The following is a 24,111-nucleotide window of genomic DNA, read 5'->3' as shown; positions in this document are numbered from 1 at the left end:
GTACTGCTGGACAATATTGCTATCCCTTTTTTATACATTTTCTGTACCCCCTTTATGGTTTTTACAGTCTTATAGATAAAGCAGGCACTCAATAAATGTTTACTGTCTCTATAGCTCTTTTAAGTTTTTTCAGAGGACTTTCACATCTGTCATCTACTAAATGCTCAGTAAATACAAAAGGTGTATTTAACATATTTGGTAGATTCATAAATGTTATTAGTACTAGTTCAGAAAGCAGCTTTTTAATCTAAATTCTACCTTTATTTAGCCCATTAAAACGTTTTTGAATAGAACTCCAATAAAGCTTTCAAAAATAGTATGAAAAAAATATTTAAAAAATTTTAAACCATCAAAATTTCATTTTCAAAATTAATAAGGAGTGAAAGAAAGGGGAAATAAGCAATAGAAATTTTACTTTTGTTTTTAATCCTCCAGTAAGGTCCTTGTTTATTTTTGTTGTAATTGCAAATAAAACAAAAGTGGAAACTGAAACATTAAACTGTTAAAATAAGCACCAGGAAAAAAAAACAAATGAACATTGCAAAGAGAAGTCATTGGGGTCCCTTTGACTAACAGCATTTCAAATCTAACCACAGAAACCTAACATTGAAATTACTGACCTCTAAATCAGGGTTCTAAGCAATTTTTATGTCTTAGGAACAAAAGGCCTGGATATATAAGATTATCAGCCCACTTCTTATCTTGTTCCAGGTTAAGGAAAGCTTATCTGAGCTAGGTGCTCCAAATGACATGAACAAAGAATGTTTTTATTTTAATTTTATGGGATACTAAAGAAATCAGGAAATGAGTAAAAGACCCTGTGAATCACCTCAAATTTAAATCAACCTTATTCATTTCTGTGGACTCCAAAATGTCACAATACCCAAATAAATGACCTCAATTATGTAAATATAAAAAGAAACACATTTGCCAAAATCCCATATGAGGACTGCATTTTAAACAGAACTAATAGTTCTTGATAAAAGTAAAACTGACATAGGCTAAGATTATATAAAACTCAGATGCATAGACACACTTCATGTAAAGTGAAGGAAGACATACAATAGATTGGAATAATACTGGTAATTAGAATCAAACTTGTCAAAGTCAATTAAGAAGCTGTATCTGGGGCTTCCCTAGTGGTGCAGTGGTTGAGAGTCCATCTGCCGATGCAGGGGACGAGGGTTCGTGCCCCGGTCCGGGAAGATCCCACATGCCGCAGAGCAGCTGGGCCCGTGAGCCATGGCCACTGAGCCTGCGTGTCCGGAGCCTGTGCTCCGCAACGGGAGAGGCCACAATAGTGAGAAGCCCACGTACCACAAAAAAGAAAAAAATAAAAAGAAGTTGTATCTGTATTCCCTAAGAAGAGGGCTTCTTGTCTTCCAGTGTATTTTTGTAAACTCGAGAGACAGATGATATGTTGCTTCCTTTTCAACAAAGGAGGGCAAACTATTTTGGTATTAATTTTTAAATTTAAAGTGGCTTTAATTTTGAAAACTTTTAGGTTGGTTCCCCTAGAAGGGGCTGGACTTATTGTAGCACCTTGCTTATTAGAACAAAAGTAAAGACTGCAAATACTTAACTGAGTTAACAGAAAACAGTATATTAAAATACACCATCTGTGGGCTTCCCTGGTGGCGCAGTGGTTAGGAATCCGCCTGCCAATGCAGGGGATGCGTGTTCGAGCCCTGGTCCAGGAGGATCCCACATGCCGCGGAGCAACTAAGCCCACAACTGCTGAGCCTGCGCTCTAGAGCCTGTGAACCACAGCTGCTGAGGCCACATGCCACAACTACTGAGGCCCGCACGCCTAGGCCCCGTGCTCCGGAACACAAGAAGCCACCGTAATGAGAAGCCCGCGCACTGCAACCAAGAGTAGCCCCAGCTCACTGCAACTAGAGAAAACCTGCACGTGGCAATGAAGACCCAGCACAGCCAAAAATAAATAAATGAAATAAATTTATAAAAGCAAAATAGGGGCCCTCCCACCGCTATTGTGCTGGGGAAGATGTAGCAGCCTCTTCTCCGAGCCACCCCTTTGCCTCCGAACTTCTCTGGGGCCAGCAGCCGGCCGACCTGGGGCCCGGGGCCGCGGGCTCAGCCGACTACCATGGGCTCTGTGTCAAACCAGCAGTTTGCAGGTGGCGGCCGGAGGAGGCACAGGAGGACGCAGCCCGGGCGGCCGAGGAGCCGCAGCTGCTGCACGGAGCCGGCATCTGTAAGTGGTTCAACGTGCGCATGGGATTCGGCTTCCTGTCTATGACTGCCCGTGCCGGGGTCACACTCGACCCCCCGGTGGATGTCTTTGTGCACCAGAGTAAGCTGCACATGGAGGGCTTCCGGAGCCTGAAGGAGGGTGAGGCCGTAGAGTTCACCTTTAAGAAGTCCGCCAAGGGCCTGGAATCTATCCGAGTCACCGGCCCTATGCCACAATGTCCTCTTGAAACCCCTCCATCTTCAATGTTTCATGGGAGACTAGGTTTTAACTGGGTTGCCCCATGGCTTGGTCTCCTTCTACTGAAAGATTGGAAATTGGTCTGAACAGAAAAAGTGGTACAGAGAGGTTAGGAGAGGCTGGGCCAGGTAAAAGGTGCAGAGAGAGGAAGCCAAGATTAGGCAGAGGTCATCTGTATGTGTGATAAAGGATTCCTGTTCCAGACCTCTAATCCCAGGGCATAGGACTCACTTTACATACCAGGTCCATCCTTCAGTGGATTGGGCTAGGCCTAACATACACAACAGGGTATATTGTATGTGTTTTTGTGAAAACTGTGAGTTAGTAAGGACAGGTTTTAAGAATGATGCCTCTGTACCCATCTTGAGCTGCCCAGGGATGGATATATGAAGCAAGGACAAGATCCTTAATCTTTAACAATTCTGGACTTTTCCTCCTTGGTTTCCAGAGAGACCATCAGTGATAGCTTCTTTGTGGTTCCCAGAGCCAATGTCCTGCCCTGCTGCAGCAGTAATTAGTGTCATGGTAGCTAAAGGAGAAAAGGGGGTTTCGTTTACATGCTGTGAGATCACTGCAAACCTACCTCACTGTGTTGTAACGGGGCAAATGCAATAGAATGCATTGGGTGATGTGTGTCTGATCCCCTCTAGTTATTGTATTTGTCTGGACTTCGTAGGACTTCACAAGTAGCTAATTTGGTGATTGCTAGGTGGCCTAGTTTGTGTAAATATGTGTTGGTCTTCTCCATGTTCTTTTGGGGTTTTATTATTTACAAACTTTTTATATTGAGAAAAATAGCCAAAGCATCTTTGACAAAAGGTCTGCACCAGCCAAAAAGATCTGAAACATAAACTTGGGGGCCCCTCTTCTTGAAGTGGGAGATCTTGAACTACACTTTCTTTTGTGTTCCCCTTCCCCGTTTCCTATTTCGAACAAGACCTTCTATCCTAAAAACTGTATTCCTACCTCCTCTTCTTTCCCCCTTCGTGCCCTCCCCCAAAATAGTCCATACACCTATACGTTTAATTTGTGGGGTGTCTGTGATTAAATGATTTGTGCAAAAATCCTGAAGAAGCTAAGAACTCACCATCCCTTGTTCTCAATCTCCTGAATCATGACCATTCCTTGATTTGATTCATGCCAAACAGACTGCTGTCTTTGGATGGATTAAAACCTACTTTAATCTCTAATCCTGGGGTAGAGAGGAGCAACGAGGGGGCCTTCCATGTAGAAAGTGGGGTTGGGAGACCACAAAAGGAAAGATGAATGTATAGCCAAGTCACTCAGGAACTTTTATGCAGGTGCAAGAAACTTATGTCAAAGTGGCCACAAAATTGTTTAATAGGAAACGGACGAATGTAACTCCATGTTTACTGCTAGAAACCAAAACTTTGTGTGAAATCTTGAATTTATGGGGAGGGAGTGAGGGTAGAAAAGCATGTACCTGTTCTTCATCCCTTCCCCTCATTACTGAACTGCAGGAGACTGAGCCCCCTTGGGCTTTGGCGACCCCATCTGGGCAGTGTTTATTTGTTGGTTGATTTTGCTGTGCCAGGTACTTCCTTTCCCATTTGCTATCATTTTGTAACACATATGCTGACCCTTTCCCCTTCCCCTTCTTTTCCTTGGGAAAATACAATGAATAAAGACTTATTGGTACCGAAAAAAACCCAAAAAACAAAATAAAATAAAATAAAATACACCATCTGTATTCCTTAGGAGATGCTAAATCACTTTAGCCCCAAATGATAGAGTATGGCACTTTAGTGTATCATATCACAACTGTAAATTAACAAAAATGTTGCTTTTATTTAAAAACCTAAAATGTTCCTCACATGTAATTACTTGGTACAGGTAAAATAATTAAAGTACATTCATCATACCTTTTACAAATATGCACATACTTACCACCATTAGAAGAATATGATCTATTAACTGGAAAATGTGGAACATCTCCTTCATTAATTAGCCTCAGATCTTGTTCTCTTTGTAACTCCCTGATTATTCCATCAAGAATGCTCTCATCTTGGTCATTGGTTTGTTGCCCAATTACCTGTTCTACTACTTCACCATCACCTTAATTGGACCAAAGATATAAAGCCACAAAATTATTTACATTTCAGTGTACCATAAATATAGTAAAATCAAGCTTAATCTATAAGTTCCTAGACAAATATTTTTAAAGGGATTAAAATGAAAATAAAATGTATAGCAAACAAAATATTTTTTAAAGAACTTTTAAATATGTCAGCTTGTGTGTTTAACTTAACCAATGTCCCCAAACTAGACATTATTATGAGAGCCTTCTCACCTTAAAGAAAAATTATTAAATTATTAATTTAAAAATTAATTTTCTCTATAGAATATTCCAAGCTAAAAGTTGGGAGTAGAGATTTGAGTAAGGTTTTAATAACTTTAACTGAAAATACCAAAAATGCTTTGCATCTTTCGTGAGAATTTCCTTTCTGAAAGAAATCAATTATGGTCTTTCAAATAGTGTCTCTTTTTATTTATTTATTTATTTATTTTTTGCGGTACGCGGGCTTCTCACTGTTGTGGCCTCTCCTGTTGCGGAGCACAGGCTCCAGATGAACAGGCCCGGCGGCCATGGCTCACGGGCCCAGCCGCTCCGCGGCACGTGGGATCTTCCCGGACCGGGGCACGAACCCGTGTCCCCTGCACCGGCAGGTGGACTCTCAACCACTGCGCCACCAGGGAAGCCCCAAATATTGTCTCTTTTGATAATACCTCAGTATATGGATGAGTATAGAAATTATTTCTTATAATGAAATTCAGTGATTACATCTGAATAAAAACTTATTTACTTCTATGATCTTTTTCTTTCTTAAATACATCTTAGACCTATTTTTCATCTTGTCCTCTAGTCAGATTGAATGGCATCTAGTAGAGTAGCCAAGTGATCAGGTCTTATTGGAAGTAAAATATGAATTACAGATTTTTTTTATTCAAATGCTTTCAGTTTTACCTCCTATTAATATTCATGCTTTTCCCCCTTATTTAATAAATATGACATCAAAGAAGTAACTATTGGCACATGTGTAACACCATTTCATTGCTCTACAAATCTTTATGAGAGAGACAATAAAAAAGGATATGCAACATTTCATTCTAGAAAGGTCAAGTCTTAATTCCCTAGTAAGGATATAAAATTCCATTTGCAGGAGTTCCCTGGTGGCCTAGTGGTTAGGATTCAGTGCTTTCACTGTGGAGGCCTGGGTTCAATTTCTGGTCGGGGAAACATCTCGCGTGCCGCATGGCACAGCCAAAATATATTAAAAAAAAAAGGAAAAAAATTCCATTTGCAAATAAATAACTCATTACCTCATACTTGGAAGAAAACCTACAAGTAACAAACTAAGGTATGAAGGCATTCTGGTGTGGGGGGTGGTGTGGAGGTATCATACCTAAGGGAAATATGCCAACCAGAAGAGTTGCTTTAATAGAGAATATCTTATTTCAATGTCTTTTTCTGCTACGTTGCCATCACACTCATCACTGCTTCAGTATCCTCCAAGGTTAAGTGTTATTTAAACACTCAGCATCCCCCACCCCAAAACTCAATTCTTTACATTTCAAACATGAGGATGGGTAAACAGCCACTACCCAGTTTGTAGTTCTTGAAATTTCCTCTTCTTCAGTCCATTAACTATGTACTGTCAAATTAGAATACTAATATTATGAGCAGTGGAATTTCACCAATTATAAAAGCTTGACACATTAAAGTTAGTACATTTAATCATCACTAGAAGCCAATACTATAAACAACAGGATCATACATATGTTCAGGGTTCTAAGAAAGCAGGTCAACACATTCTCTGTTTGAGTATACTCTTGTTTGTCCTAGTCCATTTATCTGTGTCCAGGTGAGACAAACAGTGCAAAAGTACTCTGGTAAGATAAAAAGTTCTATGCAACTGAAAATTAATAAAGTATTAGGTAAAATATAGTATAACCTACTACATGGGGATATATTATATATATTAGAGTTTAGCATGGGGATATATTATAGAGAGAACAGGAGCAAGTATAACAGTTTACAAAATGTTTTAAATTTAATTTTGTAGAGAACATACCATTAGCCACATATCCCAGCTGTGGTATAAGCTGTTCATCTTTACAATTTTCCCGTCCTGGTACTAGCCTTTGGAATTTTGTGGGATGAGGATTTCCATCAACATCCACCAAGAATGGGGGAGGCATGAGATGAGGAGCTTGTTGGGTTTGTTCATCCAATACATAGTTGTTGGCATCACGGATAAGAGGTCGATAATCCGTATGGAAGAACATCTGATCTGGAATCTTTATGACAGATTTTTAGTATTTAATATGCACAGGAAATTTATAAATAAGCATTTATTTTCATTCCTAGAGCACATGTGTTTTTCAAATCAGATAATTTCTGCATTATCTTTATAGTCCTCTATAGTCATATGTTCCCTCTAGGTAGAAGTGAATCACCTAGATCATAATCCTATCTTTTCTCCACAAAACTCTACAATCTATATTACTTTCTGGCCCTCCAATATTGTATTTTTCCAATTAGGATAAGAAGAAGCAAAGCAACAACACAGTAGATAAAGTTAGTTATTTTTTAAGTTGCAAAAAAATACAAACTTTTATAACTATTTTTCTTGCTTATTTTTATTCAAATAAGAATAGATGGAGTATAATATAAATGGTGAGGCAGGTAAATATCAATTGCATGAAAGACACTCAAAGGTGATACAAGTATTGAGCTGAACTCAAAGATTCTAAGCTCTTTTCCAACTCCAAGATTCTATAATCTATCCTAAAGTCACAGCTACTAAAATATAAGAAACCAATTAAGTTAGCTTCCAAAGTATTTTAACAAGACCAATAATAGGTAAAGTAGCCAAGCAAGAAAATAAGCATTCAGTCACCAGCTGTTTATTCCCAACTTAGGATAAGTAGAGGATGTAATCTGGTAAAATTGTTCTCTTATTACACCTGAAAGGCAGTACAGAGAATATGTTCTAAGAAAAAGGATTTCCTAATGAATTTTTTTAATTTAATTTTTAATTTTATTTATTTATTTTTGGCTGCGTTGGGTCTTCATTGCTGTGTGCGGGCTTTCTCTAGCTGTGGCAAGTGGGGGCTACTCTTCGTTGCAGTGTGCGGGCTTCTCATTGCGGTGGCTTCTCTCGTTGCAGAGCATGGGCTCTAGGTGTGCGGACTTCAGTAGTTGTGGCACGCAGGCTCAGTAGTTGTGGCTCATGGGCTCTAGAGCACAGGCTTCAGTAGTTGTGGTGCATGGGCTTAGTTGCTCCGTGGCATGTGGGATCTTCCCAGACCAGGGTTCGAACCCATGTCCCCTGCATTGGCAGGCGGATTCTTAACCACTGCGCCACCAGGGAAGTCCCTCCTAATGAATTTTTATATTTACATCATCCTATATCTTAATAGTAATTTGAACTGCCAAGCTTTATGTTCTGTCAGTGATGAAAAATTTTACCAAAAAAGGTGACTTTGTTATTTTATATCTATTGACACAGAGTGACCCTTATTAACTGGAATACTTCAAATAAAATTTATGAATGATACAATAAAAAATTGCAATCTACAACAAAAATTAAATATACTAACCTTTTCATAGTATTTACTGCATCCAAATCCAAAAAGCAGCAAATGCCCATGAGAATCAGTGCAGGCAAAATGGTTTCCATCTGGTGAAAATTTACAGTCAAACACTGCACCATGGCCTTGACCTTCAATCTGAAATTTAAAAGAGTCACTTTAAGTCATCTTAAGAGGTAATTTTAAAATAATAAGTGGTCAATAGCTTCTGCTTGCTAATATCTTGGATTCTGTGATGCATCAACATGCCAATGTACTCTCTGACTTCTGTAGCCAGAACCCTACTGTAATAGTAAAGCTCTAAAAGAAATTAGGGAGAATTTCGCAACAAACATTACTAGCAATGTCATTTCTGAAGAAGAACTGCATGAATGACTGAGGAGAATAAAAAAGACCTAAACACAACCAAATTGACAAAGGCACTATCTCAGCAAAGTCAAGATATTATCTTCATATTTAAATTGTAATGCAAGTTTTAAAAGAACCATCCTAAAATTAAAGTACACAAATCAATCTCACTAACACAAGGCAGAGGGTTATTATTAACACTCTGAATCTGTATAAAGCCTATAAAAGGGAGCTCAAAGGCCAACAATTTAGAAACGTTTAGTCAGAACTATTCTTCAGAAAGGAACACTAAATATGGTGAATATGAGTATTCTCATCACCACAGGAGGGTGTTCTACTGGAAGAAGAGAATGGCTGACCATATTTTTCCACAGTTTGTATGAAATATATCTTAGAAGTATCCATATCTCCAATTCCATGTGTGCCAAACAGCTTTCTGATTACTAACTAAGCTATATGGGGCTTACCGATGACAGATACAATACAGTTACTGTTGTGATTCATTAATTAGGATTATAGTTTAAACATTAACATTTTTTGTGATTTTGGTTAGTGTTAGCTCCAAATGCTTATTAAATTTGAGTTTCTAGAATTAAGAGCTGGGAACAAGAATCTGGAAGGTGCTACCACCACAATAACAGAGACACCCTGAAAGGCATAATTCTCAACTGGCCTTACTCTTGGGTCTTGAGTCATTCTCTAAGTTATTACATGGATTTAAACAGATGACAAGAGGTTCCTTGGCACTAAGTATACTTTAATTACCAAATTGTCACATAAGAGAAGTCTGTTTTAATATCAACTAAGCATAGATTTACCTTACCATGTTAAAATAATTCCGAATTTTGGTCCCCCGGTCAAGGTCCCAAATAAAAATGTTGCCATCATGACCTGCCGAAAGTATGATCTTTTGATCAAATGGATGTGCTTCCAAAACAAATACTTCATCATCATGTCCCTGTGACAAAATCAATGTTAAAAATGAAAAGCAACACTGAGTATCTGGCTTATTTGATTAAAAGATCTCGGGAGTATGCTATCAATCTGATTCAGATGAATTCATGTATGCAAATTTAACAGCATTTACTACATGCATGCTATAAGAAACAGTTTAGAGTTCCTTATATATTTAAATGCTGATTTCATAAAATATTCAATAGAGAGAAGACCTGAAAAGGTGTTTAAAATAAAGACAGTCAAAATCAGTTACAGTTCATTAACCAGGTCCCTGAAGTGGAATTCTTATTTCTAGGACTCTGCTATTAAAAGGTTAAAAAATATGTGACAAACAGAATCTTTTATTAACACCCAATTCTAACATAGTGATAACAGACAAACCTTCATTATTCTTCATCCAGCACTCTCTATCACTGGTATTCATATTGTATCGTGGGAGGCCCCATGATATATTCAAACAAGCTATAGTTTGTCCTTTTTACCTTTATCTATTTTATAGTTGAAGGTTTCATCTAATATGCTATCTGAAAAATGGGTTTGCTGCTAAAAAAAAAATAAGTTTGAAAACCAATGCTCATATGTTTCCCTGACAATAAATCAAGTAATATCAGTATCTCTATAGACCTTAGAACAGGAGTCTGCAAACTATAAACTTCAAGCCAAATCTAGCCCCGGGATGTTTCTGGACATACAATACAGCCTGAGAGCTAAAAATGGTTTTTACATTTTTTAACAGGTTGTAAAAAATGAAAGAATATGCAACAGAGACCATATGCGGCCTGCAAAGCCTAAAATATTTACTATATGGCCTCTTAAAGAAAAAGTTTGCCAAAACCTGATTTAGATCATTGTTGATTTTCCTAAACTCCTGACTAGAGAGTACATCTTTAACAATAGGCTCAAAGTCTTAGAAAAACATGCAGGACATCCTGAAATTGGATTTCACTTAGGAACACGTCAGCATATTACACATCAGGGGCTTCTAGAAATGATCATATATTGTGAACCTAAAAAGTGCATTTTATCCCAAATCATTGTATACAAAAATAGAGTATCCTACCATATTACCATTATGGACAAAAATATAAAAGTAACTTCAGAATGGCTCAAAATGAAAAGTGGAAGATGAGGAGGTAAAATCTATTACAATAAATATTATCACAAAACTTTTTCCCAATGACTACCAAAGATCTTATTTATTTATCATAACAAAATCTCTTGCTGAATATCCAATTTGCTATAGTAAATACTTTCTCAGTTTCCTAACCAGTAAATAATAAAATTACACTGTTAAACTCAAATGATAGTGATACAACTACATTAATGTACATTAGGAAAGAGAGGCTTTTAAATAGGGGGTTGCATTTTTGGCCAAAATGACATAGTCACTGGGTCATGGGAAACAAAACCTAGTCAGCTTCAGTAATGTCTTAAGATTTATCATCTGCCCTATTTTTATTTATCAAGCACACCTCTATTTCCACCACTACCACACAATCCAAATTATCATCATGGCCCATCCTATCACAGAATCCTACAGTGTACCCAGAGTCATTCTTATCTCATTCCAATCTATTCTCTCTACTCTATTGCTAGAATTACAGGGTATTTTTCAAAAGCAATAGCAAAGGCATGCTATTCCTTTGCTTTAAAACCTTTTCATGGTATCCTGTTGGTATCAGGATAGATCCTGCAAGACCTTGTATGGTCTGGCCCCTGTCCATTTCTCCAGTCCTATGGGGTGACACTCTTTCTGCTCTCTGTGCTGTAGCCAAAAATTGGCTTTCTTTCTCCTCCTTTCTACCTCAAGACCTTTGTACATGCGTTTTCCTCTTCTTAGAGGGACCTTTCAACCTTCTCACATATGTAATTTACCAAATATTTATTGACCACACTGAGACAGAAAATAAACAAACAAATAAACACAATAAGAAAATATCAGGTAGTGATAAACACTATGATGAAAATAAAGCAAGACAATGACTGGGAGGCTACTCTAGATTGTTTGATCAGGGAAGGCCTTGTCAAGGAGGTGACATCTAGGCTGAGAGCTACAAATCTTAACCCAAACTTCACTTCCTCAGGAAGCTTTTTCTGAACCTGCCAGACCAGGTTTGGTCATCCTATTAGAAACTTGCTTTGCACTTTTCTTTCTTAGCATTTACTTATTAAATGCTTGTTTCTTTTTTAAAAATTTATTTATAAGCTGTAAACTCCAGGAGGATGGGGACCCTTTAATTTAACATTTACTCCTAACTCAACGGTTGGCACAGTGGATACTCAGTAAGTATTTGCTGAATGGAAGAACTTTACGTCCTAGTTAAGACCCTGACATACAAATTGTTAACACATAAAACATAAATTCTATACCAAAACTAAGCAGATTTGACTGTTACAAGGACTAAAAATAGTCTGTTCTAAAATTTCCTCATTAAAATTCACTGGAAACAGATGACCCATGAGTCAGCCCATGGGAAGTGTACCACTAAAGAGAACTCTAAATTAAGATATTTATTAAGACAGAATTTTATAAAACCAATGGCTACAACATGGCCTTTGAAGCTGTGATTTTTAGAGATAAAGACCTGCAGCCACTGGCCACATGTGGCTACTAAGCATCTGAAATGTGGCTAGTGCAAATTGAGATGTTCTATAATTGTAAAATACACAATAGGTTTCAAAGATTTAGTATGAAAAAATGTGAACAATTTCATTAATATATCATATTAATTACATGTTCAAATGTTACTATTTTAGATATACTAGGTTAAATAAAATATATTATTAAAATTAATTTTACCTGTTACATTTTACTTTTTTATTGTGGCTACTAGGAAAATTAATATTATATACATGGCTCATATTATATTTTTATTGGACTGTGCTGACATAGACAAACATTTCCTAGTAAGTAATAAAGCAAACAGTATAGGTTTTTCCACACATATTAATAGAAACTTGTATCAGGGAACAGGGAGAGCCAGAATGAGATAAGTATTGATTTAACAGATAAAAGGAAGAATCTAAAACTCCCCTAACACAGTGTTAGGGTTTTACTTAGGAAGGAGGACTTGGGAGGTATATGAAAGATCAACTGCAAATCCTCCCAAAATTAAACAAATCTTTAGAAACCTCCGAGGCCTTAGAAAAGATTATCTCACATAGGCATCAAATAAGGATGATACTATGGCATACAACAAAGAAATGAGTCATGAGAATTGGTATCTAGTCCCTATCATTTACTACTGTGTAAACCATATGGCAATCACTTGGCCCTTCTGAAAGTACTTATGAATCGATAATTGAAGCAGATAGGAAATAGGCTTTTAAGTAGAGTTCAACTATGACAAATTCCTTTTTTTAAAAGAAAGAAGGAAAGACACCATTTTCTCCTACTTCTTCCTCTTACCTCTACTTCTTGCATAAACTAATCCCCAAAGGTAGAATACAGGTTACCCTTGTTAAAATAAAGTCAGCTCTACCCTTAAAACATTAACAACAAAAAATCCCAACTCACGCTAAAAACAAAATAACTTACATACACTTGACCACATATGATAACATAATGCGTAAATAAATATCAGACTTGGAAAGGATCTTAAGAAGTTTTCATACTTGCTTTTAGCAGCTACACCATGTGCCATCCCTATTTTGTTGATATGTCAACAGAGGTACCTTGAATAATTAATTCTCCAAAGGACAGTAAGCCATAGAAAGTAAACTAGAACACTTAAATTTCCTGTCTTCTAGAATAATGCCCTTTTTGACCATTTTAATTATTCCAAAAATAGAATACTTACGGATAAAGTATGAAGAAGTTGGCCTGTGATAGAATTCCATACTTTCAAAAGGAAATTGTTCACTGCAGTAATAACTGTGGTATCATAGCGATCCCAGGCCACCATAGTCACCTTAAGTTTAGTGACCTTGTCTTCTCCAGATGGCAAATTATTCCTAAACAAAATGATATCAGGTTCATAAATTTTGAACAAAGGTGCATCTAACAGAGCAAATTATGGCAAAAATCTCTCCAGAAGCATGCAACTTTTTAAATTAAAAACTCCTAAACTATACTTTTAACTATTAATGAAATAAAATAATAAGAGTAACACATAGGGCAATACCCATAAGCTTATTTTAGGGAGGAAAAAAACCCATAAAATGACAAAAATTTTATAGTTAGTTACATGAGAACGAGAACAAAAAAGTGAAATTAGAAAGGAATCTGCAGATACCTTGGAAAATAAAGTACAAGGTTAGATTGGCTACCAGAAAATATGAAGAAACCATATAATGGACACTTTATTCTTAAATATTCATTTTTGAAACTAAAAGGTCTTATAAAAAAGCAGTAAGAAATTCAGTAACTTTTGCTTTAATTGAATGACATTATCAGTAACTGACTATGACCACAAAGTTGGTTCTATATTGTTATTAATGGGAAGATAATTAATTTCCCAGTCATACCCTAAAGGAATTGCAGTATCCTAAAGAGGAATTATATATCTTCCAATGAACAGTGAAGATGATGAAACAGAATTCTGATTAATTGTATTTATAATGTCAAGTAGGAATGTTAGCAATATGAAACATAAAGGTATCCTCAGTAAGTCAGAGAAATATCTAAACATATGATGACATTTAATAGGGGCAATCCTCAAAGTAGAAAATAGTATAAATAGATATAAAAAATGACTCATACAAAATCAGGGCAGAGAATGATTATATGGGCATTAGTAAAGCACAGAGACCTTTGGATCACAAGAGACCAGAACTTTCAATAAGTCAGCTATGTTCCTATCATCCAATCTGTCCACCAACAGCAAAAGGCAATAGTGCTTAGAGACTATATACAGATGCAAACTTCACATCTACCAATTAACTCCAAATTAAAAAGATATTTATTTTCATAATTAAATAGAATTCAATAATGTAAAACATACTATACCATATGAGAACCACTAAAATATCTAACATCCAATCTTACCCAGTCATTTTAGTAGCCATATCTAGCACTATACTCTTCCACTCTTGTTGCTGATATTGCCAAATTCTTGCCGTTCCATCTCTACTTCCACTAACAAATCTTAAACTGCAAAGAAACAGTTAAAATATCCTTATTACCTCCCTCTAAAATGGAAATCACTATTTTTCTAATTATAAAAGTAATACATTCATCCTCATATACTTCTGCGGAGAATAAAAATGGTACACTTTGTAAAACAGTTTGGCAGTTCCTCAAAATGATAAACAGTACCATATGACTCAGCAATTCTACTCCCCCATAAATATACAAGAGCAATGAAAACATAAGTCCACACAAAAACTTGTACACGAATATTCATGACATTATTCATTATATGCCAAAAAGTGGTGACAACCCAAATGTCGATCAACTGATAAATGGATAAACAAATTGTCGTATATCCATACAATCGAATACTGGACAGCCACAAAAAGGACTCCAATTCTTATACATGCTCCAACATGGATGAATCTTGAAAACATTATGCTAAGTGGAAAAAGTCACAAAAGACCAAATATTGTATGATTCCATTAATATGAAACATCCAGAATAGGCAAATCTATAAAAACAAAAAAGTGGATTAATGGTTGTTCAGAGCTGAGGGTGGAGGTGTAAAAAGATTGGGGATTGAAAGCTAAAGGGTATAATATGGGAATTCTTTTTAGGGTGATGACAATGTTCTAGGGATATGGATTAAGAGATACAAACTACTATGTATAAAACAGATAAGCAACAAGGATATAGTGTACAGCATGAAGAAATATAGCCATTATTTTGTAATAACCTTAAATGGAGTATAATCTATAAAAATATTGAATCACTATGTTGTACACCTGAAACTAGTACAGTATTATAAATTAAATATACTTCAATTAAAAAATAATAAAATAAAATTGATCATAGTGAAGGTTGCACAACCCTATGAATATACTAAAAACATTGAATTTTATGTGGAATATATCTCAATAAAACTGTTATAAAAATACATTCATTAACCTATAAATCTATCACTGTTCATAATTTAGTTTCTATTCTTTCAGACTTTATTAAAGACATATATATATATATACTTAGACATTCCCCCTACGGAAAATAGAATTACACTACATATAATGTTTTATAATGTTTTTCTTTAAGTGTACAGTTTGACCCCTGAACAATGTAGGGATTAGAGGCACCGACCCCCACACTGCCACACAATCAAAACTTTGCGTGTATATTTTGACTCCCCCAAAGTTAAATACTATTAGAGCCTACTGTTGACCAGAATTACCAATAACATAAACACTTGACTAACACTTATTTTGTGTGTTATATGTGTATCTACATATATTTTATACATTCATAACATACCTTTCTCTTAATTTTTTGATATTTCTAGGCTACGTGGTTTGTCTGAGTTTTTTCAAATTGTCACAAATCTCCAAAACTTTCTCTAATGTATTTATTGAAAAACAATCTGCATAAGTGGACCTGCACAGTTCAAACCTATGCTTTTCAAGGGTCAACTGTATTTTGTAGATATATTTCTATGTTTACAAATATAAAAACTACCATCACTTTCAATAAATGTTCAACAATACGGATGTATCAAAATTTATTTAATTAACCTCCTAATGATGAATATTTTTACTGTTTCCAGTCTTTGCCATTATAAATAATGTTGTGATGAATATCTCTATACACATCTTTGTAAAACCTTATATATATATATCTTTGCTGAGTCAAAGGGTAGGCACATTTTTTTTTTAAAGAAAGAAAAGCTTTATTCTGTCTCAGCTTCAGGTTTGGCCACAGATGCACACACTGGGAGCTGTCAAATCAATGACATTTTCCTAGTATAACAGTATAAAGGACTCTTTCATGAAGAATTTATACTCTCTTCCTGAATCTTTTCTCCCTTATATTCCCCCTTCAGGGTAGGCACATTTTGAAAGCTTTTGACATACTGCCAAATTATTTCCCTGAAAAGTTTTTTTAAAAACAATTTACAGTATCATCAAGGCTGTGGGGGAGTGTCTATTTTCCCTAAACCCTTGTCAATATCGGGTGTTATCATTCTTCAATATCTTGTCATTCTGAAAGGAAAAAATTGTTACTGTTATTCTAAATTGTATTTCTCTGATTATTAGTAAAATTGGACATCTTTTGATGTATTTACTGGCCACATAAATAATTAAGATAAAATAATGTTTCTCATTTAAGGAAAAAGGCAAAGAATTAAAAAATTCATATACTCCTAGAATGAAAGAATAGTAGCTGTACAAACCTTCCAGTTTATAGCTCAGTAGGGTGCAATAAACCAACTTAAAAATTATTTTAAGGATTTTTCATTCCTAATAAACACATCACTCTTGTGGACCATCATTATTTACTCTCGCATTTAACAAAGATGAACACATTCATCATAGTAATCACCCAGTGTTTGAAAAATATTTAATAATAAAACATGGTCACCCACATAAAGTCTTTATAGACAGATAAGGATACAAATTTATGCTAAGTGGTTGAATTTTTAAATCTATTCTAGGTCAATTTCTAGGCCAGGGCAGAAGATTATCACCTTCTGGGGACCAGACATTTGAGAGGGTACATGAATACCTGTATATAATTTCTGAGTTTACAGACATAGGAAATTGTGTATCATATGAGTAGTAGAGACAGTAAGCGATACAGATGCTCAAAGGAAGAAAAGACAGATAAAATCTCAAGCAGTCAGGAAAGGCTTCAGGTAGGGTATGAACCTTAAAAGGAAGATAGAACTTAGAGAAGAAAAAGAGACAGGAGGGAGAAGGAAAATAAAAAGGAAGGAGAGAAGAAGGGAGAGGGAGGACATAGGCGGGATAGAAAAGGAGTGAAAGGAAGTAGGGTATGATTATTTCTGGTGTGAGGTTAAAGTATAAGTGAAAGAATGGATAACAGAATGTATATGGGATGTAATAATAATGATGACTAAATCAATTGGGCTGGATCTAAGTATTTAAACGGGTAATAGTAGATAAGAAAAGAATGTAGGTCTAAGTCAAGTTGAAGAGAATTCTGAATGCCAGGCTAAAACATTTGAGTTCTATAAACAAAGAGAAAACACTAAAGATTTCTGAACAGGGCAATGTTCATCTGACAGAGATGGACAAGATACATTTAGAAGGGAAAAGAAAACTGAAGGTAATGGGTCAAATAATGGAATTCTTGACTAAGATGGGTGATAACAGAAATGGAAAAAGGAAAATCACTAATAAAGGAAGAACTGATAGACTATGGCTACTACTTAGATGGGAGCTTAGAAGAGCTGGGGTAAGCATGTCATCAAAGACAAACAAGGGCTTTCAGCCTAAGTGACTGAACAGAAAAAAAAAATGTAGTAGAAGTAGTGTTTTCTGAAGAAGTACAGGTAAAATATGTGAAACATCTGTTTATATAGATATGTACTACATAGTTACCTGTCTCCATTGTTACAGAACTGAACAGCAACAACCTTGTCCTAAAACATAAAACAATAGATTTTTGGTTACAATTAATTTATTTTTAAAATGAATAAAGTACTCTTCCCGTCATATTCACATATGAAAGTATCATGGAGTAGATTTTTTAATGCTATAATTTTCTTTAAAAAAACCCTCTAATTTTCTTTAAAAAATTAATGAAGGCTGAAACAATACATTAACTAAGGAGGAATACTTATCAGCAGTAATTTGAGACAAACCAGACATAAGCAAACCTGTTTCTAAACCATAATCTCAAGAGACAGATAGTTCTGAATAGATGACAGTTTATTATATTCCCCATAATAAGATAGCACACTAATCTAAAATGCCAACTTAAAAAAATTCATTTAATAGTAGTTGAATTAAATTCCTCACTTAACGTTTTTTTTTTTAATTTTAGAAAACAAATCAATAATGTCCTGTTTCTTACATGGTTTATTTAATTATTTTACAATGAATTCATTTGACCGTCTTTAGGTTCTATAATTTAGATACTGTTGTTTGAACCTTCCTTTACAATGACTAAACTATACTTTTACAAATATAATGTGCATTGTAGTGATTATATTATAGTAATGTACCTTCAAATGTTGTAAACATTTTGACAAACCACAATTATTGAACTACACTTGAACTTAATTTTTTAATTATTTTTTTATTTGAACTTAATTTTTAATAAAAAGCTCAGATATTAAATGTCTTCGTATTTATTTTTTCATTTTAAAAACGTATCAAATCGTCTTCATATGTTCAGATGTATCTGTGATTCACACTGTTCCATGATTTCACTGAGTATTTATCTGACAGATTCGGGATTCTCACTGCCAGTTGCAATAACTGATTTTAGATGTTCTGGAAGGACATCTTACTTTCAATGACTAACAGCCGCCACCGATTTCAACAGGGAATGTTTAAGTTTTCTGATTTTTTCTTAGCTAGGCCCTTGCCAAAAAAACCCTACCAATCAGTTTTTCTTCATCTTTCCCCCCCTCAATTATTTCCCATTCATTTATTACCTCCTCCTCTCTCAGCTCTCAATAAATTTGACTGCACTGTATACACACCTTGCTTGGGTGGTAACTGTAAAGATGCCTCCTTTGTGTGCTCTAGCACAAGTGGATTTTTCCCACTGGATAGTCTCAGATTGAGATCTTTATATATTTCCTAAGTTTTTCTCTTTCACAATTTACATAATATTCCAGGATTTTAGTATCTAGGAATAAGTAACAGCAAGGTGAGAGCTCAGCTAGGTTCAGTAACTTTTCATAAGGAGAATATCCAATTATGTTTATATGGTAAGACAAAAGCAGGAGGCTGTTTCCAAAAGCTCAAGGAAAAGGTTTCTAACCGGGGTCTCTTTTACTACAAATTTCAGGAACATGATTGATTCTGGAACTCACAAAATATCTTTTTTTAAAAGTCATCTTTCAGGGAAATTATGTGTGCTTTATTGATATGTACTAATACTATTCCAAATAAAGTGTCAATAGTAGTAGGAACAGTAACAGTAAGACTTGTAAAGCTGAGTACTTTCAAATGCTGACTATACAGCTTTGACAATGAGGAACGTGAGATATACAGTGAGCTGAAACAGAAATACTCCCATATTCAACAGTAAGTAATTACCTGGAGAAGGTAAGGAAATAAACAGAAGGAAGAAGTGAAAGGTACACAGGGATCTGAATAAACAGTAGTGGCTCCAAGATTCCTGAAAATGTCACAGGAGAGTGGAAAGAGCTTGGGAGGAAAAATGCCAGGCACCAATGGCTGTCACCCCAGCATAAAATTGTCCCCTGTATGGAAGGATGTTTTTGATAACTAAATGGGATTAGATTTCAGGAGTCTGATGGCATTCTCAAAATAATCAAACTAAGATCAATGAGCTAAATTCAGTAAAAAGAATTTTTTCCTAAGACATACTTTAATGTGTCTTTTAATAAGTGTATAGGCTTCGAAGTAACAAACACTTATATAATTAATAAAATAAAGCAAGCTAGAAGAGGATTTTTGTAAATTATTACTGTAATATATATTTTTCGCTTCCCATACAGTCAGGTAGAAATTGTCTTAAATACTACAACCATACTAAATCCAGAATTTCACACTGATCTTCATTACTAAAGAGACATCTTACCATATAGGTTTCAGTACCAATCTATATTAAATTAGGGTAAAGATTGGAAAAGAAGAAATAAAACCAATTTTCCAGGGGTGTTTAAAAAGAAAGCAACATATTTAAGTTTCTCATTTTGTTCTTACCGTATGTGACTCTAATTCAGCAATTTTCTCAGGGATCTCAGAACCCAAATAATATATTCTAATCACATGGTCGGTGCTACCTGTTGTAATGAACATACCACCTAGAGGATTAAAAAACAAACAAACATTGTACCAAAGAATTTTAAAAACCCTCTGATGGCTTCCTTAGTTATACATTACCTTGTTAATTAAAAAGCCTTCAAGAAACATAAGGTTATTTTCTAACCATTAAAGACATATTAACATTTCTGAGGAAAAATAAGTAAAATTCAAGAAAAACAAGAGGAATATTTAAAGAACAACTATACCATTCACCCAACAAAAATCCACCAACTATACACTAAATACAGGCCTTTGGATCATAAACATTAAAGGCATTGAGGAATTCATTTCTTCATATTTTATGTAAAAACATAATGTTCCAAAATTATTTATAAAATAACCTATATCTACAATTCTCTGTATAGTGGCTACAGTAGTTGAGTGTGAAAACTCAGCAGCTTTTGGGATGATGAAAAAAATTTTAGAGATGGATGGTGGTAATGTATGTAGAACAATGTGAATATACTTAATGCCACAGAACTGTACACTTAAAAAAAGTTCTTAAAATGGTAAATTTCGTGTTATATTTTACCACAACAAAAAAGAAAAGGTTAACCAGCACATAATCCTTAGCAGTAGAAAAGCACTGTTTACATACTGTGAACATGTCTTCTACATGGAGCCACTGTACATGTTTTCTGAAAAGTCAGGGCAGGATTTTAGTGTTGAATTGTGTATGAGTATTGGGGGAAGGCTGTACTTTTTACCAACTAAATTCTGTATTATATAAAAACATATTAATTGTAAATAAGAAAACAACTCAAAATCTATTACATGTTAATTAGAGTCTACAAAGGTCTATTATAACATATTGTTCGCATTTTTAGCATGTTTCCATTAATTCTCAAACATATGCATTTTTTCTCCACAAAATTAAAAAATATTTTACAGTTGAAAAATCTTTTATAACTGGATTATTCAATATTTTAGATACTCAAAACATTCAATTTTTACACATACCAGAGCTGAAAGATGAACAAGATATCTGAACTCCAGGTCTAGATCTCTCAGTAAATTTCACTGGGCGATCTCTAAGAGAAAAGTAAAATGTTTTTATTTTTCATCATGTTCATTTAATGTGCAAGAATTTTAGCACACTGCTAGATATTGACAGATTTATCATCAATATTATAGAAACCACAAAACTGAAGTAGTAAGTGCTATTCCCATTATTGAAGTTAACATTTAAACTTACAAATATACTTTATGCTATCAGTATAATTATGTTAGCTTTACAAAGAAATTACCATGTTACTTACTACCATCATGAAGAAAGGTTCAAAGTGTTCTTACCAGAGTAAGAAATGAAACAAGTACTCCTTATCAAAATTTTGTGTATAAATTAAATAGTCTCTTCAACATTGGTTTCATAAAAAATTTATTCTAAAATCTCTAACATCTAATTGAAGTAGGTATGGATATGTACATACACACTCATACATATATAAATTTATATACTTACATACATGGACTATCAAGAATCTCTCAAAGTGATAAAGAAAAATTTCTAACCCAATTTTAAACTTACTTAAACTTCATTGTTTTTACATGCCATTGCCAGAAACAGATAGTTCCGTCAGCACCAGTAGAAGTGAGGTATCTGGTTGTGCCTTTAGTTGATGGACAAAACTGGAAAAGAAAATTTAATTAAAATAGAAACCTTTCATGTTCAAGCTTAATTTCAGTTTCAAGAAATTAGCTATTTAAATTTCCTAGATTAATGAATACCTTATAAAATTTGAAAATATCAAAAAACTAGAAAAGTCATTCATTGAATTTAGGATAAAATATTTTAGCCCTAAAGATAATTATTTTAAAATTATTCAACTCACACTTTAATATTATTATTTTACTACTTTTAATGGAGAAAAAACAAAGTCATTACTAGTTAAATCATTACAAATCTGCTGAATACACGCTTATATAGCAACCATATAAATTTTTTATAGTTCACATGAAAAAGGCATGCATCAGAAGTAAGTCTAAAACAGTGATAAGGAAGTTAATGTCTAAGTATGGGGTTTTAACATTTTACTTTAAACTCTAATTTCAATGAAGTATGATAGAAATTTCACCATTCTTAAATTTAAATCATCTTCATGTGTTTTGATGGATAACATAAAATAGGTCAAATGTCTGTATGTATCATTGTGGAAAAAAGAGATTAAAAAAATATACTTGAGTTGCCAATTTAAAGTATGACTACTATCTGATGGTCTTTATCATGTAGGATTCTCAGGCTCTAACTCTCAGTATTTTACAGGTCCTCAGAAGAGAATCAGAGAAGGGAAAAGCCACTAGGCTCCTGATACCTGGGACACAGGAAAAGGTTGAAAATCAAACCAGGGTCTCTAGCATGCTCGTGAGCTTTAAAAATCCCAAATAGGGAATTCCCTGGCAGTCCAATGGTTAGGACTTGGAGCTTTCACTGCCATGGCCCAGGTTCAATTCTTGGTCGGGGAACTAAGATCCTGCAAGCCGCTCAGCACGGCCAAATAAATAAATAAAAATTAAATTAAAAATTTTAAAAATAGGGCTTCCCTGGTGGCGCAGTGGTTGAGAGTCCGCCTGCTGATGCCGGGGACACGGGTTCGTGCCCCGGTCTGGGAAGATCCCACATGTCACGTAGCGGCTGGGCCCATGAGCCATGGCCACTGAGCCTGTGTGTCCAGCAGAGCCTGTGCTCTGCAACGGGAGAGGCCACAACAGTGAGAGGCCCGCGTACCGCAAAAAAAAAAAAAAATTCATTTGTAGAACAAAAAAAATAACAAAGAGGTCCATGGATCTCTAGGGCACTTACACACATAAATCAAATGAGACAGAAACTAGCAAATGAAACAATGAAGGAGCCAAACAGTTCCATAAACATTTCCAGTATAAACAAATATTCATATTTTTTATGTTGTATGAGACTATCTCCAAATTCCAGAAACAGTCTGTCAGATAGGATGGTGGGAACACAAGTAACTAGTAATATTCCAAAACAAAATCCAAAAAATAATTTCAACTAATCAAAAATTTGACATAAAAATGTTCAAATCCAATATATGTTGAATCTAATTCTTGCTAGGGCCTCATAAACAGGTTATATATTATTTAAATAACACACAAAAAACTGATTGGCATATTTATTAGTGATTAAAGAACAAAGAAAAGTGAATGGGAGTAATTATCTCATCCACAAAAGTAATCTGCTTGACCAAAATAAAAGACAGTGTCAGAAGGATTCCTCTGTTTTGCTGTCAACACAAAGAAGAGAACAAAGTTCTTTGGGGAGTATCCAGGACTTTCACTACCAACATCTGGTAAAAACACTATATGGACAAATATTTAAAAACTCAATGTATTGTATGTCAAACATCTAGTTGAAATAAGAAATGACTGAAACTAAGAATAAAAATTTCCCTAATATTAAACTACGCATACACACACACACACACACACACACACACACACACACACACACACACACACTAAATCTGAACTGATAAACATTTTGCATTAAATATTAACACAAAGTATGCCAATATTCAAATTAGAAGCTACTTATATCCTGCCTAAAAGGTACTGGTGTTGTTCCTTAAGGCAATTCCGTCTTTTCCCTTCTTCACAAATACAAATGAGATAAAGAAGATGTCTTACACTACATTTGAAAAAACTTTTCAATGACCTTTTTACTTATTTCTAAAGGGAACAGATTTATATGAAAAGGGAACTTTAAAAAATACCTGTCTGCAAGGTAAGGACAAAGCCCTTAAGAAATCAATATTTTTCTGTTGCCTTTCTTTGTATAATCCACACGATGTAACAAAAAACAAGAGAATTCTCATTCTTATTACATCTACTAGAGGTATCTTTTTATT

At 34.8% G+C, this 24,111-nt stretch overlaps 1 protein-coding gene across 6 annotated transcripts in view; it reads right to left on the bottom strand.

The window, feature by feature from the left end:
* BRWD3 (bromodomain and WD repeat domain containing 3) overlaps window positions 1–24,111 on the bottom strand; it is a 117,231-nt gene that overhangs the window by 47,198 nt on the left and 45,922 nt on the right. For 5 of the 6 annotated variants that reach the window (XM_024738224.1, XM_024738226.1, XM_024738227.1 and 2 more), the window contains exons 9-18: window positions 21,777–21,877; window positions 21,209–21,279; window positions 20,147–20,247; window positions 17,843–17,883; window positions 14,364–14,468; window positions 13,177–13,330; window positions 9,243–9,377; window positions 8,081–8,209; window positions 6,550–6,775; window positions 4,364–4,531 (exon numbers count right to left, since the gene is read on the bottom strand). In XM_024738224.1, coding sequence (XP_024593992.1) covers window positions 4,364–4,531; window positions 6,550–6,775; window positions 8,081–8,209; window positions 9,243–9,377; window positions 13,177–13,330; window positions 14,364–14,468; window positions 17,843–17,883; window positions 20,147–20,247; window positions 21,209–21,279; window positions 21,777–21,877 — 1,231 coding nt within the window. The remainder of the gene's footprint in view (window positions 1–4,363; window positions 4,532–6,549; window positions 6,776–8,080; window positions 8,210–9,242; window positions 9,378–13,176; window positions 13,331–14,363; window positions 14,469–17,842; window positions 17,884–20,146; window positions 20,248–21,208; window positions 21,280–21,776; window positions 21,878–24,111) is intronic. The other variant, XM_024738225.1, reaches the window with a different exon arrangement.

The sequence above is a fragment of the Neophocaena asiaeorientalis genome, unplaced genomic scaffold, assembly GCF_003031525.2.
Source record: "Neophocaena asiaeorientalis asiaeorientalis breed wild unplaced genomic scaffold, Neophocaena_asiaeorientalis_V1.1 scaffold186, whole genome shotgun sequence".
Classification (NCBI taxonomy): Eukaryota; Metazoa; Chordata; class Mammalia; order Artiodactyla; family Phocoenidae; genus Neophocaena; species Neophocaena asiaeorientalis.
Note: the sequence above shows the minus strand (reverse complement) of the source record. Positions and strands in the feature narration are given on the sequence as shown.